This window comes from Egretta garzetta, unplaced genomic scaffold, assembly GCF_000687185.1.
Source record: "Egretta garzetta isolate BGI_Z169 unplaced genomic scaffold, ASM68718v1 scaffold208, whole genome shotgun sequence".
Classification (NCBI taxonomy): domain Eukaryota; kingdom Metazoa; phylum Chordata; class Aves; order Pelecaniformes; family Ardeidae; genus Egretta; species Egretta garzetta.
In genome coordinates, this window is record NW_009260403.1 from 953,805 (window position 1) to 970,258 (window position 16,454).

The window sequence follows — 16,454 nt, forward strand, 5'->3', positions numbered from 1 at the left end:
ATGCGTTAGGGAGTTGTGCAGGATTAATGGCTGTGTGTGAGGCTAGGAAAAAATTAAACCTACACAAATGAAAGTTAGCTTCAGACATAAACAGGTATCACAAACGTTTTCTTTTTTTTAAAGACAATTCCTATAAAACTATCAGTGCGTAAGATTTGGGGTGCTCATCTGACCCTCCCGCCATAAGTTAATTACCCAACGTATGTTGCTTTAGCTGTAACATAGAGCTCCACATTAGTATTGGGAACCAATCTCCGTGTGCGCTGAAACCTCAGGTTTGCACCAGAGCTTGGGGGGGCGGGGGGTGGTGTGTGTATTTAGTGACGTTTACGTATTACAATAAATACATTAAAATAATTTATTTTTTAAATCCCAAGATTTGAAAAAAAAAAACCCCACTTATTTCCTATTTCTTCCTATTTGTAGACTATCACAAATCTTGAATTTGACAGATAAACACATTTTTTCTGTCTTTCTAGGTACAAGATACTGCTTTAGCCAGCACATAATGAAAGTTACTGGAGAAAGCGTATCCGTCACCAAGCGCTGCGTGCCGTTAGAGGACTGCCTGTCTACGGGATGCACCTATGTAAAGCATGAAGAATACAAGGTATAGGATAAAAATTGCCTTTTTCTCACTGGGTGGAATCCTTCTGGCCGCCACCAGAAGCCTGACTGGTTCAGCGGGTAAATCAGCATGGTCAGAAATGAAATTTCTCTTCTTAACAAGTTCCAGCTCATTTCCATTTGTTACAGAAACCAAGGAATAAACTCTCCCAGAACAAAAGCATAATCTCTTTAAATAACTCTCCTGCTCAGGGGAGCAAACCGCTCCCTTCTGGCTGCAGTTTGCTCCCCGTGTTTGCTCCCCTCCGCTCTGCGCCGGGTGCTCGCCAACCAGGGTAGGGGAAAGCCCCGAAACCTTCAGAGAAGATGCTTTATATCTGAATCAAACAGTTATTTATTACAGGTTTTTCTAAAGGTCAACAGTCGACCTTGTTGGAACTCCAACGGGTTAAAATCAAAGAGCTTGCTGAGCTGCCAGGCACGCTGCGGCCCCGTCTCTGGTTTTGCACCTAATTTTATGCTCTCTTGGCCTCGGGGGCGTCAGTCTTGTTGCTCTAAATCTCTGCGCCCTGGCAGGGTGCTGGAACTGGCCCTGAGAAGGCAGAGCTGCACGTCCTTACGGGCTGACACAGGAATTGTCTGTGGGTGATAAGCAACCAAAAAAACCCCGATATGAATAAATACGGATTTCTTTGGGTTCTGGCTTGAGAGCTCGACCTCAGCCAGACAGCACTGGTGTTCATCAGTTTGCTTTTTTGGGGTAGAAAAGAAAAAAAAAAAATCTCCAAAATGGAGGTGTCCTCCTTGCACCAGCCAAAGTACTGTTCCTGTACAGGTGAAATTGCTCTCCAAGTAGAATCACAGAATTGTTTAGGTTGGAAAAGCCCCTTAAGCTCCCCAAGCCCAACCGTTCCCCTAACCCGGCCATCCCACCCCCAAACCCTGGCCCTAAGCAAGTAGATGGATTTAAAAAAAAAAAAACCAAACACCACAACAAAACAGGAAAAAAAGGAAAAAGAAAAAAAAAGGGGAAAAAAAAAAATCAGACTGGCCCCTGTGCTCTTTTGCAAATGTCGTATTATTTCCCCTACATCTTTATTCGACGGCAGTGGTATTTTTCAAATCACCAAGTCCCAACCTGGTTTCTTTCAGATCTGCACCTCCTGCTGCGAAGGAAGCATCTGCAACTTGCCCCTGCCACGGAACACAACAAGCGCCGTCTTTACAACCCTCTCCCCCCTCAACAAAACACCGAGACTTTCCCGTCCCGCCCTGCTGACGACGGCGTGTCTCTGGCTGGGGTTGATGTCACAGCGCTGGGTGACGCTGTCACGCGTGGCGGGGCCGGACAGCTGAGCTGGGTGAGAACATGGCCGTGAACGTTCAACCTCCCCCTACGGAGCCTGCGCTTCGGAGTTGTCTTTGAAAGACTGATTTTATCCTCCTCATTTCTTCTCCATGATGAACTAGCGAGCCTGGGATGCGTTTGGAGGGGGTAAAACCATCACACGTTCCCCTACTGTTTTGTGAAGAAACTCACGCAAAAGGTTCCCGGAATCCATGGCTGAGACCGATGCATACGCTTTTCTTAATGTCTGTCTTTTCTCTGTGAAGAAACGTTATTTAAAACTACTCTATCACTGCCAGCTGCTACTATCATCACTTACTCCTTTGAAACCTGTTACACTTTGCCAGAGCACTAACTCCGGTCTCTCGTTAACCTGCTTAGAGAACATATGGTACATCATATAGAGTCAGTATGTCTTTGCAGTCTCCCCATGTCTCCTGCTCCTCTGGGAGAGGGCAGGAGCTTGCAGCAAGGCAGCGGGAGCTGGAAGGGATGAGGTGAAGGGAGCAGCTTGGATCAGGCCGGCGTCGCATGCAGATGCTTCCCTCGAGGTTGTCCACCAGCAGCGTGGAGAGCCACCCCCGTAACAACACTGGGATGTACAGAAAATCACTTGGTTTATAAACCAAACCAGAAAAATGCTAAAACCTCTGTTGTTGAATATCATTAGAGGGTGTGCGGTCCATGACCCTCTCCTGAGAGGAGGAAGGTGAACGAAGAGCCGGTGGGTGTCCAGGTAGAGATGCTGGTGCCTGCCGAGACGGGTTTTGGGGCCTTTTCGTATTTTGGCACCCAGTCCTACAGCATGAGAGCGAGCTGATCCTGAATAGCTTCTGTTATTTTATTTAATGCACTCCCACTGCGGAGCATGGGCTGTTACTAGCTACGGCTGCACCTGGGTGACCCGTGTTGCTTGTTTTGCTTGGAAATCACGTATGCAATATTTATTTTTGTATGTTGAGTAGGATCTAAAGAGTTTAAAAGATTCTTAATACTGATATTGCCAGGGAAAATGGTTGTTTTGCAAGTGGGTAAACCTGTAATATATAAATTATCATAAATATATATATATATATATATATAAAGTTTTGCCTCACTATTGAAAAAGAATCAGCTTTGTTTTGCAGGGTCAGTAATAAAAGCAGGGTGTCCATGGACTTGTTTTAAAGTTAAATCAGACTTTTAAATAATTAATTCTTTGGGGTTTGGGGGAATATTTTTTTTTTTAAAAACCCACTATAGTCATAAATTGTTCTTTCATGAGTTAATAATTTTTGGCTAGTCATGCTCCAAGGTAACTTGCACTTTATCAAGTTCCAGTATGATTATGCTCCGAAATGCTTTTTTGTCATGAGTTATACAGCAGAAGGCAGGTGAAGGAAGCCAACGCTGGAATCCAAAGGCTTTGTAAACACCATCACTGCTTTGAAAGGGCTCCCGGAGGGTACCAGCAAGTCCTCATCTGGCAGCATCCCTGTTGGATACCATTAATAGCTGGAAAACCGCGGATCTGAGCATGTGAGGTGTTGTCTTCAGCTTTGTGGCCTTCGGGATGAACTCTGCTTGCACTCCGGGGAGTTTTATTGGAGGCAAAGGAGGAGGAGAACCGAGAGCAGTGCCCCCAGTTTAATTTCAGGTGCTTTCATAGAATCATTTAGGTTGGAAAAGACCTTTACGATCATCAAGTCCAACTGATTTTTCAGGGTGGGGGCAGCTCAGCTGGACGCTTTAAGGATTTATATTTTTATTTTGGGCCTTGTTAAACATGTGCGTTTCAGAGCCAGTCAATAAGGTACCTAACCAGGAGCAAGAAGCAGAAGTCACCACCTGACCTGACTGCCTTGGTCAACAGCTTACGGTCAGGTTTCTGCCTAAGTCTTCTGGCTTCTCTGTATGTCATCTCCCTGTACTTTCCATATATTTTGCAGTTTCATTGTTATTTAACAGAGCTCACCAAGCCTAACCTGTGGTATGGTAACGCCGAGCTAGATAGGTGTAACTGCGTGGGCTGAGCTGCTGGAAAAGCCAGATTTCTTCATAAGGTGTTGGACTTTAAGGACCACTACCACACATGAAAGGCACGGTGCCTGTGGTGAGATGACGTGGGCTCCAGGGCTAGCGGGCTCATCGTGTGCACTAACAGACAGGGTCTTCGTACTGTGTTTAGGTGGACCTCAGGCAGACCAGAGACTTTTTTTTGGGTACTTGATAGTGCGCTCTACCCACGAAGACTGGGATGCCACCCATCAAATTTAGTTATTGGTGTTACAGAGTTATTAAGCCAACCTTTCATAGAATCACAGAATCGTTTAGGCTGGAAAAGCCCTTTAAGCTTCCCCAGCCCAACTGTTCCCCTATCCCTGCCATCCCACCACTAAACCCTGTCCCTAAGCACCTCGTCTGCCCGGCTTTTAAATGTCCCTAGGGATGGGGACCTGACCCCTTCCCTGGGCAGCCCCTTCTAATGCTTTGTAGTCAGTGGAGGAAAAAGTGGTATTTCAGGGGTTGATTCGTGGTTGATGCCATTGATGCTGATGATCCATGCTAAGGTGGAGGGTTAAATTGTCTCAGCTTGGGCACATGGTGGACGTGCCTAGGAAAAGTAGCTTAGATAGATAGAAATACTGCATCCCACCTAGGGTACCCCGCTGCCAGCCACGCGGTGACGCCAAGCCCAGTGCTTTGCAAATACCTGGGCAAGAGCCACTCCTTAAGCACGTCACCAGCCTTGCTCCGACAGCGACGTTGCTGTAGCTGGAGAAAGCCCCGGTTCTTGTGCTGCCCCGGTCCCTCGCCCCCACTGGCGTGCCACGGTTGTGCTCTTCAGAAGGGACCTGAGCTGCTCCAACTGCGCTGCTCCCTCCGGCTGTGGTAGAAGGATTATGGACACGTCCAGCTTTAAAAAGCAAATTAAGTTGACTGAGACCAAGTGGAGAACCTGTGCAGGATCCTCCCCACCCCAGCAGGTTGGGCCGTTCTGCCCACAGAGCTGTTGGGGTTTGGTGTTTTTTGTTTTGTTTTTTTTTAAGGCACATAAATGCTGAGCTGCACTGTATTTATTTTTAGGGCTCTATATATGTGATATTGCTTTTAAATGTCTAATTTTTTAACTCTTGTAAATGCTGTACATTTGTATAAATAAATGTTTTAAATATTCAGCTGACGTGCGAGGTGTCCGATAACAACGTACTATTGCTATCACCAGTCCTGCTCTTTGGGCAGGTGCCACCCCCCACCCTGGGACACTGCTGTCAGCGTCCCTGTCCCCTTTTCCTTTCTCCAATGTCCTATTAGCAAAAAAAAAAAAAAGAAAAAAAAAAGAAAAAAAAAGAAAAAAAAGAAAAAAGAAAAAAGAGCTGAGGTGTCTTTAGAGGATTTTGGTTTCACTCCACCTGTAGCTAATGAATCTTCCCCATGGTTTCCTCCTGTTGAGCTCCCAGGGTTGGTTGTTACAAATTGGTTTATACTGGGCATTTAATAAGCTAAGTCTGAGGCGGCTCCTGTTTAGTTTGTGACTCCTGGATCTCCCTTTCCCTTGCCTGCTCTGGGAGAACTTTACATTATCCGTAATTATCATGTCATGCTAATTTAGTCCCGGCGTGTTCTGGAGGTTTTCACATAGTTACTTCTAATGTCCCCTCCTGAACCCCACAATTACAGGGATGTAAACAACTCCATGCAGCTAAGGAAAGGTTTCAAAGTTATTTGTGGGTGATGCGAAGCTGGCGGCAGCCCGCAGTGTTTCTGCACAGCCCCCATTCCCACACCTTTAAGCTGAACAAATGCAATTTGCAGCAGCACCGTTAACCACAGTACCTCGACTTACAGCTCCAGAACTGCCCCTTAGCCCTACAATAAGGTTCCCTCTGGCAATTCAGCATCCGGGGCACCTTGAGGGATGAGGCTTTGTTATCCCATTTCAGTGGGTGCCTCTGGAAGCCCCAGTCCCCGCTGGGGTTCGGGAACGGGATGGCCCCCGGGCACGCAGCCCTGCTCTAGCGCGCTGTGGAGCGACCGATGTGTCTGCGTTACAGCACCGTGAGCTGAAGGCAGATGGTAGCTAACAAATGCTTTGCTTTAATTTCTGTGAAGCAGGTGATTTCACTGTCAGTAAAACCAACTCATCTCAACCTCATGGCTCTTTTCCTCCCCTTAAGCCTGACAAGACACAGCCTACGCCTGCTTGGGCAAGTTGTCATGCAGCCCAGCCCAGCTTTCAGCAGCCCACTTCATGCAAAACCCACCCAGCACCAAAGCAGCCAAAGCAATGCTGAACCTGCAGTAGCTGTAATCTCTAATTTTTATTTTTTTTTTTTTTTTGAGACCTGAGACCTCTTCTCCATTGCCAGCCAAAATCTGGCACAGTCCCACAAAAAAAAAAAAAAAACCAACCAACAAACCAGTTGGGAGTAACAAGCTGGGCAAAGCTTTTGAGAGCATTTTTTTACCCCCTTTAAGAGGCTCAAGCAATCAGCAAAACTTACTTACTTATATCCCAAGTGTCTCACTAATGCCTGGAGGTTCCCATATATTCCTGGTCAAGGCTGGGGAGATGACTTGGCATCACAACTTGCTCTTTCCACCAAGGAACTGCCCACAAGCTGAGCTCTGACTCTGGTAAACAGTGTCACCCATACCTGTATGTAGGTAAAGGAAATGAAAAATGTGCTTAAAATATGTATATTGTGGAATCAAAGCCAAGCGTAAGTGAACTCTCATGACCTGAAGGTGCAAACCTTGGAAATGGCAATGCCCAAAGTGGCATCAGTTCAGAATTAAAAAACCCAAGATGGTAACCAAGCCTCTGAATCAAAGTCCTCGTACACCCCACAGCATCCCAATTCCAGATGCATGGCAGAATGGGCTTCCATTGCTTTGTTGCATCTTGCTCATATACGCTTTACGATGCCAAGCTCGTTTTAGCTCATGAGATCAGTTCTTGCATCAATTTCTCTTTGCTCACCTCTGGGTGGGATTCCCCTTGACATTAATCCTGTAGTCCACTTAGCCTCCTCCTTAGCCAACTGTCAGCCACCCATCTCCCAGGCTGATCTACTAACTAACTTCACTCCTTTAGCATCGGCATTGTATATTTAAAAGCATTTAAAATATATCTCAATTTATATGTATTTACAGGATTTCAGGCTTCTAGCCCTTTTTAAGATTTCATCAGCTTTTAGGCATGTAACTGGGACACATTTCATCGTACAGCATTCAAACCTACAAGTCTTAGACTAAAAAGATTGCAGGATATCTTCAACATGACGGTGTCTCTCCACAATAAATGCAAACAAATTCAACATGGGGTTGATGATACTGGAAAAAACCAAAGTAAGTAATACCAAGCTGTCAAAAAAAACCCCTGCCCAGAGTAAGTTTTCATACGCTGAGAGAAGCAAGCTGAAAGAACCAGATTTACTGATGTTTATAAACGTTTCACTGTTGGCCAATGTAAAAGTCAAGCAGGTTTCAGTCACCCTACAGGTGTCCCTATCAAGCTCTACTGAAGACGGGCTGAACTCCAGCTTGTCAGTTCACGTGTGTTAGAAACTACTGACCCCATCCTCCCACCCAAAAAGCATTGATTTGGGACAGTGGCAAAGGGCCAAACATCCCAGTAATCAAAATTTTGAGTGTTCTCCAGAGGAAATATATTCCAACGAGTTCATGTTCCAACATTTTCTACCAGCCATCGCTTAGTCACTGTGGGGTATCGCTGTGGCTTTTAGACACATCCCCCCCCCCCCCCCCCATGTTTCCCTTAAACAAGCACATTTGCTTTTCTCAAAGCTTTTCCAATCTGCCAGACACTGCAATTTCAGCAGTAGAGCTTACTTACATCCTTGCTGAAGCATAACACCCAGCTGCATGAAATTCCAGTCTCGTAATCCTGTTTGGTTCCACCGTCAGACTCCACTGCGATGGGACCTTTGTGCGGCTCCCGAAACACCAGCCTGAGCCTTGCTAAACAAAAAAATTAAAGCAAGCATTGCCATTGCCAAGGTGAAGGGCACATTTTAAAGGCAGCAGCAGCCTGTAGAAGATAAAGACCACACAGTCAGTTTGCAACTATTATTTAGTCCAGTTTTTTTATGAGGATTTCAGGTTTGGGTGGCGGGCTTAAAGCTCCACCACCAGCCTTTGGCTCTAGTTCAGATAAGACCACGGTTTCTTTCCTTCATGGGCGATGGCAGGATGCTTGTCAAGAGAAAAAAAAACCAAACCAGCTATTCCTTATCCTCGCTGTGGGCATTAGTGCATAGCAGAAAGCCTCATTCATTACAACTTGGGAATAGCAGAGCTGGTCAAAGCTTTTTCAGTTTAATTTTCATTGGGATACTTTCAACAGGTTTTCAGCAACCGTTTTTGTCAGGGGTAGGTGGGAGCAGGGAAGCAAGGGGTTAATTGTATTGACATTTTGCTCATCGACACCTCGGTGTCTTTCCAGACTCCCAGGTTTCCTCGCTGGCCCCACGGTGGGCAGGGGTTGGACCCGATGGCCTCCCAAGGCCCTTTCCATCACCAGGATTCAGCGAGCCCACAGCCGTTTTCCAGCATCAGACCCAGCAGAAAACCCAAATGATAACAGAGAGAGAGGAAATATCCTACAGTTGCCTAGGTGGCAACCCAGCCAGCCGGAGCCGTTAGGTTTGTCTGTGAAAAAGTTTGTGAAAATCCTCCTTTATAAAGGGTTCTTACGCGCAAGATTTTCAGTCTCTGACTCTGTGCATGCTCGTAAAACGTCAACTCGTGTAAGAGACGGGCAGGCACGCTACTGTCCATCTGTCTATAAGTACCATATAAGTTTATATACAGAATTTGCCATGCATATATATTTATATATACACACATATATGTCTCTTCAGAAAAATGAGGACAGAAGATGCATATGGAGGAGGAGTTGGTCACAAACCTTTGCTGAACGTGCAGTCTGTAGAGAAAGGCCACAGTCCACACCATAAATAGTTTCCTAGGCAGAACAACTAACCACAGACGTGATGATTATTGAGGTTTTAGTTAAAAAATTTAAAAAAAAAAAAAAAAAAGAAAGAAAAAAACCTGGCAGAAGCAATAGGAGGTGTTTGGCTCTCACATCTTTAATGAGATTAGGTGGAAGAGCTGCAGCCTTGGAGGGTGGCAAAGACCAACCCCCCCGCGCCAGTAGGGCAGCCCCACATTTGTTCCCCTTCCTGGGGAATGTCTGGGTCAGTAAATGGGACGTGTCCCCTTGGGAAGGGACACAAGCAGCACGCCGCCGAGTGGTTTTAGGAAGGACACGGTCATGTTTTGTGTTGATGGCGGGGATCAGAGGAGCAGCAGGAGGAGAAGGGGCAGGAGTGGGGGGTCCCGTCACCCGGACCCTGGGGGCACAACCAGGAGGATGTTGGCTTGCAGGGAAAGCCCCCACGCCGAGTCATGTGCTGCTCTGGCTGCCTTTCATAAATAACAGGATGGAGTAAAATACCTGGGTTTCCTTTGATTCCTACTCTGATTCCTGCCTGTAAGAATTACTAATGTTATTGTCTATGCTTTTGTCTCTAAATCCCAAACTTTTCCACTCTCCTCTCTCCCAGACTCCAAAGCACCAAGTCAGCAATGACCCTGCCCTCTCCCCTCACTAATTTTCTTTTCCACACCTCTACACAAATACACTTTGCTCCTGCACCTCTGGGGCTCACTTTACTATTCATCACCAACCTCTATTTGTCAATATTCTTGAAACTTTATGTACTTCTGCATTTAAAACACATTTGCCACATAACACTCCCCCTTGAAGCAAAGATCACTGGACAAAATAAAAAATGGAATATATCTAACTCCTGCGAGTAAACAAAAATATGGAGAATAACTAAATAACCACGTTTATCTCGAGCTTGTCAGCTCCACTCCAGTGTTTAAGTTCTACTCAAATTAGTAAATTACTTGGTTCAAGATTTTTCAGCTTTGGTTTTTCTTGAGCTAGGGCACCCCTGTGGTGGATCCGCTGGAGGTTCTGGGGCTGAGCAGCAGCCACGTGGGCTCTGCAGCAAAGTCAGCCCTTGGGAAACCCTGCCTGGTACAAACCCCCCCCAAGTATTGTAGCAACACCTGAGTTCATTGAAGGTCTTGGGGCTTTTTCTCCTGTCACCACATCAGCTTCTCAGCAAAGCCTGCATCGGGCGTCACGCCTGGGTCCCCTTCCTCGAAGGGCTGCTCAGAGGGAGAGCAGGAGGTTTGCAACCATCTGCCATGAATCCGTGCCCTTCTCCTGAGCCCTGTCCTCGCACAAGCCCAGGCAAAGCCCCTCCAAAACCTGCAGGACATTTATGGGGTCTTCACTGCCTCAAGACCCAACTGCTCACAAAGCAATTTAAATTATTTTCACGGTATTGAGAGCCCAAAGGCCAAAAGCATCTCACAGACACAACTTACCCACGTCGAGGGGATACAACATCCACCAAATCCTGGCAGAAGAGGCAGGGGGGGGTCGAGCTCAGGGGGCGACCAGCCACGGGGCTCTGAGCCCCCACTACCCACCAGTGAAAACCTGCCTCCTCCCTCACCCGCCAGCCGGGAGGGGGGGTCTGTTTGACTAGAAAATGGAGGTGGTTTGGTGTCTTGCAGCAACCCCAGCTTTGCTGCGCTGCTGCTAGGATTTGCTATTTTAAGAGATTTTAAGTGTAACATTTAGGACGTGCTCACAAGCAAATGATTCCATCTCAGTCACCGGGTTAAGGCACACGTTGATGTACGTACCCCAGAGTTAAACCCTGCAGGTGAACAGGGCACAGAAAACCCTCACATGGCAAAACCAAACTTCACATCTCTAAACCAGCCCTAAGGGGTTTGTACCATCCAGGCTGCCTGCATTCCCCAGCAAAGATCTGCTCCCGACAAAGGCGGCTGTCAGATGCCGTTATTCCCCTGGAAACAAAGAGGATTATAATAGAGGAAGATCCTAGGAAAAAGCCAACACATAACTTACCCTTGCAGCTGATACAAGATGTTACTGTCGTCACCAAGCAGCTGCTGTGAGCCCCGGGTGCGCGTGTGCGTATGGGCATGTAGCCCCTGGACAACTTCCAGATTTAGGGAACAGTTGCCCTATGCAAGTGCCAGCCTGCACGAAAACTTAAGGGCACAAAAAGCTCCAAGTGACCCGCTTGGAACAGCGAGCACACATGCCTGGCAATGTTTAACCTTCCTTGACACATTAAAGTACAACGAGCTGCACCTTTACTTGGTGGAAATTAGAGCAGGTCTGCTGGCTTCAATGAAATAATTTAAAACAGCTGACCAACTGCCTCCACAAGTTAAAAAAAAACCAACCCCAGGTCATCAGTGGCAGCAATTAGTGCTCAGGTGTAGCTGAGGTCTTGATTGCTGATGGAAATTCTTTGGCCAACTGTTTTAAGAGCAGGGTCAAAACTTCAGTACCTCACCACTCTTAACTGCAACTAAAATTAGTTAGCCCTGCTGAAGTTACACTTGAAGAGGAAAGGTAATCGCTTGGAATAAACTGCAGGAATTTTACTTGATATTTTATCTGTAATTAAATTTCCTCTGCTGGAGATCCTGACCAACCTTAGTGCTCGTTCCTGACGTAGTGATTGCAGAGGTGACGCTTTTTTTTTTTGGACTAGCCATCACCTTGCATTGCCCGGCACGCCTAGCTATAAGCATCCTGCCCATCCGATGCGTCGTCACGCCAAGATAAAATAAAATAAATCGCAGCCAGTTAGAACAACGATGTATTGATATTAAAAGGCAAAACACTATAGCTACCACGTGAGTATATGCTGGTGAGGGGTTTTCCCCCCCCGCTCCCCGATAGGCACAACAAGCCAGTCCCAGAGCAGCAGCACCAATGCATTCGGCCTCGTCTTCCTTAGGAAAGGAATAATTCCCTTCTACACTCTCTTGCATTACACTCCTAGCATTAGCCTGAGTTAATAACCAAGAAAAGCTCCGCGATAACGGGAGGATGCCTTGTATTCAACAGGAGGTAGCGAACTCAAGAGCACCGGGGGCGTTTGTGCTCTGGATCTACTCAGCAAGGCTTCGTCACCAGCCACCAAAGCGACGGCGACGCAAGCTGTGAAAATGCAACTTTTCAAGCCTTGGGTGATCTCTATGGAATTCCTGGCAGGTCCTAACAAACCAGTGTAAAGTTCTGCCATTTAGAAGGGAAGCTTCAGCCAGAGCGTTTTCCTGACCCTGACTTTTATGTGCATAGGGTCAGCTCAAGTAAAAAAAAAACCAAATATTGAAGCATATGCAGCAAAAGCAGCTATTCAGAGAGAACGTGAGCAACTGCATAGGGATTTTGGCTTCGTGCAAGAAAAATCTGAAAAAAAAAAACCCAGAAATGTTTGAAACTTTTGTGTGAAACTGTCCTATTTTGTTAGAAGAATGAATACGCCAATATCCATACCCAGGCTGTTTCATTCGGGATCAAGAGAGGTATTTCGGCCCTGGCTTGTCCACCCCCCCGGTGATGCACAGCGGCGCGGTCCATCCTCCTCCATCAGCCAGGCTCCCACAGCTCTGCGGCGATGCCGACGGGGCGGATCTGGCGGTCGTTCGCCATCAGATGCGAGGGCTGTTACCAGCATCCACCAAGTATTGGCTCAGGAGCAATAGAAAGGGATCCATTTAACAGCCCCGGGGGCAGCTTTGAAGTGATGACACTGTGGTTTAACACATTACCTAGAAGTACATGATTTCAGAAATCTATTTGCTGTGTATCACATAACAACATAACAAGAACCTCCTATCTCTATCAGAAATTTTAGACCATGCAGCCACAAAAAATCAATTCCACAGGCATTTCGAAGCGGCAGCTTTCACGTTTCTTTGCAGTCCAGCAGGCAAACTGCAGGGAGAGCTGCTCTGCTGCTGTCCGAGGGCGCAGCAGAGGGGAAAAATAAAAGTCTCTGCGTCCTCTGTTGTCTTGGATCATACGCATCATTTTGGATCATACAAATCATCATCTGGGACACACAAACCTGTTGCGAGTGTCCTCTGATGTCTTGGATCATACAAACCGTGTTGCCGCTCCGTGCTTATTTCAAATTACTTTAGCGACAGCATCAACACAGGTTCCGTACACCGAGTTCTTCCACATTCACGTGTTTTTCCACTACGTATCCAGATTCCTGCAATTAGTTTAGCCTGACCGGGCAGAAGCTTTGAGTAAGACACGCTCAGGGACCAAGTCTCCTGTACGTTACCGTGACAAAGAGCTGATGTCCCATGGCCTCACCTTTCTGGGCCAGCTACCCAGCGCTGCCACGTTAGAGCTGTGCCTTCCCGCGGGCCGGCGAGCCAGAGCACCTCTTGCTGAACGCCACGGCAATTAGCAAGGATGGGAACAAGGCGGCAGCCAGAGAAGGGGGCCTCTTCCCCAGGAGACCCCTTTGACCCTCTGGATTATTTTGAGAGCTGTTTTCCAGCCAGGTTGGCCGCTAGCGGAGGGAGAACAGTTCCTCACTGTTTATGCTCTCAGAAGCGAGAGCTGTTCGATTACCTGGCTGGCTTTTCCCGTTCTTTACAAATTCAGGCACAGTGGAACGTCAGTTTGGCTGACAGCTTTGAGGCTGCCAAGTAAAAAAAAAAAAAAAAAGAAGCAACTCTTAATAAAAAGAGGGTTTAAAAGGTCTGGGCACGTGAGGCAAGTCACACAATTATTTTGCTATTACAAATTGCAATCACAGACGTACAATTACTTTGCTGTCCCATTTCAGCTCTACCTCACTACCAGTATTTCGCCTCCCCGCCACGCGACAGACCGCACAGTGTTCATTTTTAACTCGGTGAATCAGACCAGTTTATTCGCTCTCTCACCAGTTAAGCACAGTAGATTACAAAGCCAAGTTCTGAAGCCTGCGCTGTAACTAGAGGACGCGTCATGACTACATCAATGAACTCACTGAACTGCACCAAAGCGGACGAGGGTTTAGGAGAGACGTCTCCATGCAGAGTCCTCTGCCTGTTAAAATGCTCTCCTTCCATCCTACCCACCACAACAGCAACACCACGACTCTTACAACCACCTCTTACTGTAGCGCAACCTCAATGTGAACGTTCAGGTCCCTGAGACCCGCATAAGCTCACTGCTTACTGCAAGCAGAAACACTTTTGGGTACTTGCTGCCGAGTCTAAACTTTAGGAGCCTTCAGGTGGAAAGAGAAAAATCCCAGTCACTCCGCTGAAGACCTCAAGAGACTTCTGTATCTCCCTGTACCGATTCAACCCCCAAAGCAACACCCTCCTCTTCACCAAGCTGGGACACACAGGGAGCGCTCTCATCGCCCCTGGGACAGGAGAACCCCTCTTTCCAGCTGGGAACTGGCCACTTCGCTCCGTGTCTCGTTCTGCATATTTACCCCTATTAAACTTTTAAGCCTGGTTTCAAATTTATTTGCATCACTTATTAAAAATCCTGTCACCACTACTGGCCTTAGCAGCGATGCCACCAGCTATTTAGGAAACCACAGTGGTGTAGGACTTTGCCGGGATAACAGCTCATGTAAGACTTTGGGTATTTTAAGAGAGAAAAAGATAACACCCTAATTTTTCTCCTTCAGTAGGAATTCTGTGGAAAGACGTTTAGCTCAGTTCCTCGTACCTTTGGGCACTTCAGTGACAAATATTTCACCTGTACCATTTCTTTAGCCTTTGACTACTACAAATAGCTTCCAGACTCACAGCACTTTTCTCCACATATATCAATGTGCTTGCAAATGTACCTACACGAAGAGCACTGCTCTCGTGATGCTCAGCATCACCACTTTAAATTAAAGTTTTTATGGAATTTATTGCAAAAAAGAAATTCTGGTCTATTTGGTAATGAATTAACAACATCTAGAAACTAACACCCTCCCTGAATTAAGAACCATAGTACTTCCCCCCAGCAGTGATCTTGGCTAAGGAGGCAGATGCGACCTTACGTACGGCAGCGCTTCTCCCGGGTTTGTTTCTTCACCCTAGAAAGGAATTCATTTTATAATAATAAAAACCCAAAACAACTTGCACTATCAGAAGTACAGTTAATCACACTGTATTCAAGAACTTTTATTTCAGAGTAGGAAGTTAATTCAGACACAGTATAGCTCTTCTGATGTGAGGGAAATAGAACTGGATCAATTCCAGCCTCTCTTGAGAATCAATATGCATGAGAAAATTTTATTTAGAAAAATCTCAGGAAATTAGGCCTCCCCTCAAATTCTGCCACGAAACATCAGCACTGGCGAAGTCAAGGCAAAACTCCCACTACCTTCCGTGAGATTTTTGCCTTGGCTTGAAGCCATTTGAAAAGCCACTGTAAAAGCCTTTGCAGCACAAAACTTTAAAGGATATGCACTCAAAAAAACAACGTCCCAAGCTTAATTTGGCCAGCTGCCCGACAGCTCCCACCCCTTATGAAACATAAAGGCAGGTACAGCAAAGTCACCTTAAGAAAAGAGAGCATCAAGAGTCTTCAATATAGTTAAAATACATGTGAACCATTTCACAGAATTTATTTTTCTAGTATTTATCCAATAAAGTTCTCCACAACGGTGTACTCTACTGTCCAGTGAGACGCTAACCCTCTTTTATCAAATGAGCCAATTTGTGCTCTGCAAAATAACTGTATTTTGCAAGCAGACAAGACACATTGCAGCTTCCCAAGCTTTTTTAATCCTCTTGAGGAGAATGAATTAAAATAAAAAAAAAATCAATAAAAGACTTTGAAGTAATACAGCTTTCTTGGACAGTAGAGAGGAGGTCTTCACCTCTCTTCACCACCTTCACTTGGGCTCTGGAAACACAGCACAAATTCCACAACGAAGTGATAAACAAATCCTGCCTCGACAGCCACGCACCTCAACCCTGGAATGTGAGAGGGCTGGAGCCAACAGCGACAGCAATGATGGTAGGTGAGCAAGATAACCACGGAATTGCTGGCTCGGCGAGTGAATTTCAAGTAGACAGCACTTGCTTCTCCAGTGGAAAAGTCTTCCTCCACGATCCAGCAAAGCTATGGGCTCGCAGCAATCATTGACAAGGACAGATACAGGCACTTGGGAAAGGATCTGGTTCTAAAGCCATTAAAGCCAATAAAAAGACTTTGGTGGTAACTGGCTTAGACCCTGAGCAGGGAATAGAAGTAGTACAAAAACCTAGAAGAAGTTTTAAATCTGTAGCTGTTAGCTAACATTGGAAAAACCTCACAACGCATAAAGTCCCTAGCTATAGGACAGGAAGCTGAACCTCCCAGATCGTCACCTCCTGCAGCCATCATCCAGACAAAGGTTGCTCTGAGTTTTGACCAAGTCAAGACTGAAGGATTCCCGCTGTTGCAGGAACCAGCACAGCTACTTGCAGGGGTGTGTGAATGAACAGCCCCGATAACCAGCTGCGATGAGATGACAACCGAGGCTGTTTGCCAGTCTCTGCAGTGAGGCAGCCGACAGAGCTTTGGAACTTCAGGTGCCTTGAATTTTCTTCACTCTTCTCCCTCCGGTAACTTCAACTGACCTGCTTGTTTTTACGATACCTGAAGAGACTGACTAGT

The 16,454-nt window shown here is 46.4% G+C and overlaps 1 protein-coding gene and 1 long non-coding RNA gene across 2 annotated transcripts in view; one reads left to right on the forward strand and one right to left on the reverse strand.

The window, feature by feature from the left end:
* The window catches only part of LYPD6 (LY6/PLAUR domain containing 6), a 9,710-nt gene extending 6,934 nt beyond the window's left edge, over positions 1–2,776 (forward strand). Inside the window, exons 3-4 of the mRNA XM_009643436.2 lie at positions 480–610; positions 1,720–2,776. Coding sequence (XP_009641731.1) covers positions 480–610; positions 1,720–1,923 — 335 coding nt within the window. The 3' untranslated portion in view covers positions 1,924–2,776. The remainder of the gene's footprint in view (positions 1–479; positions 611–1,719) is intronic.
* A 1,531-nt stretch (positions 2,777–4,307) lies between these two features.
* Positions 4,308–8,371, reverse strand: LOC118452769. The gene is made up of 3 exons (XR_004842596.1): positions 7,755–8,371; positions 6,404–6,552; positions 4,308–4,811 (listed from the first exon to the last, which is right to left on the reverse strand). It is a non-coding gene; the product is annotated as an uncharacterized LOC118452769 (long non-coding RNA).
* Positions 8,372–16,454: the final 8,083 nt, after the last annotated feature.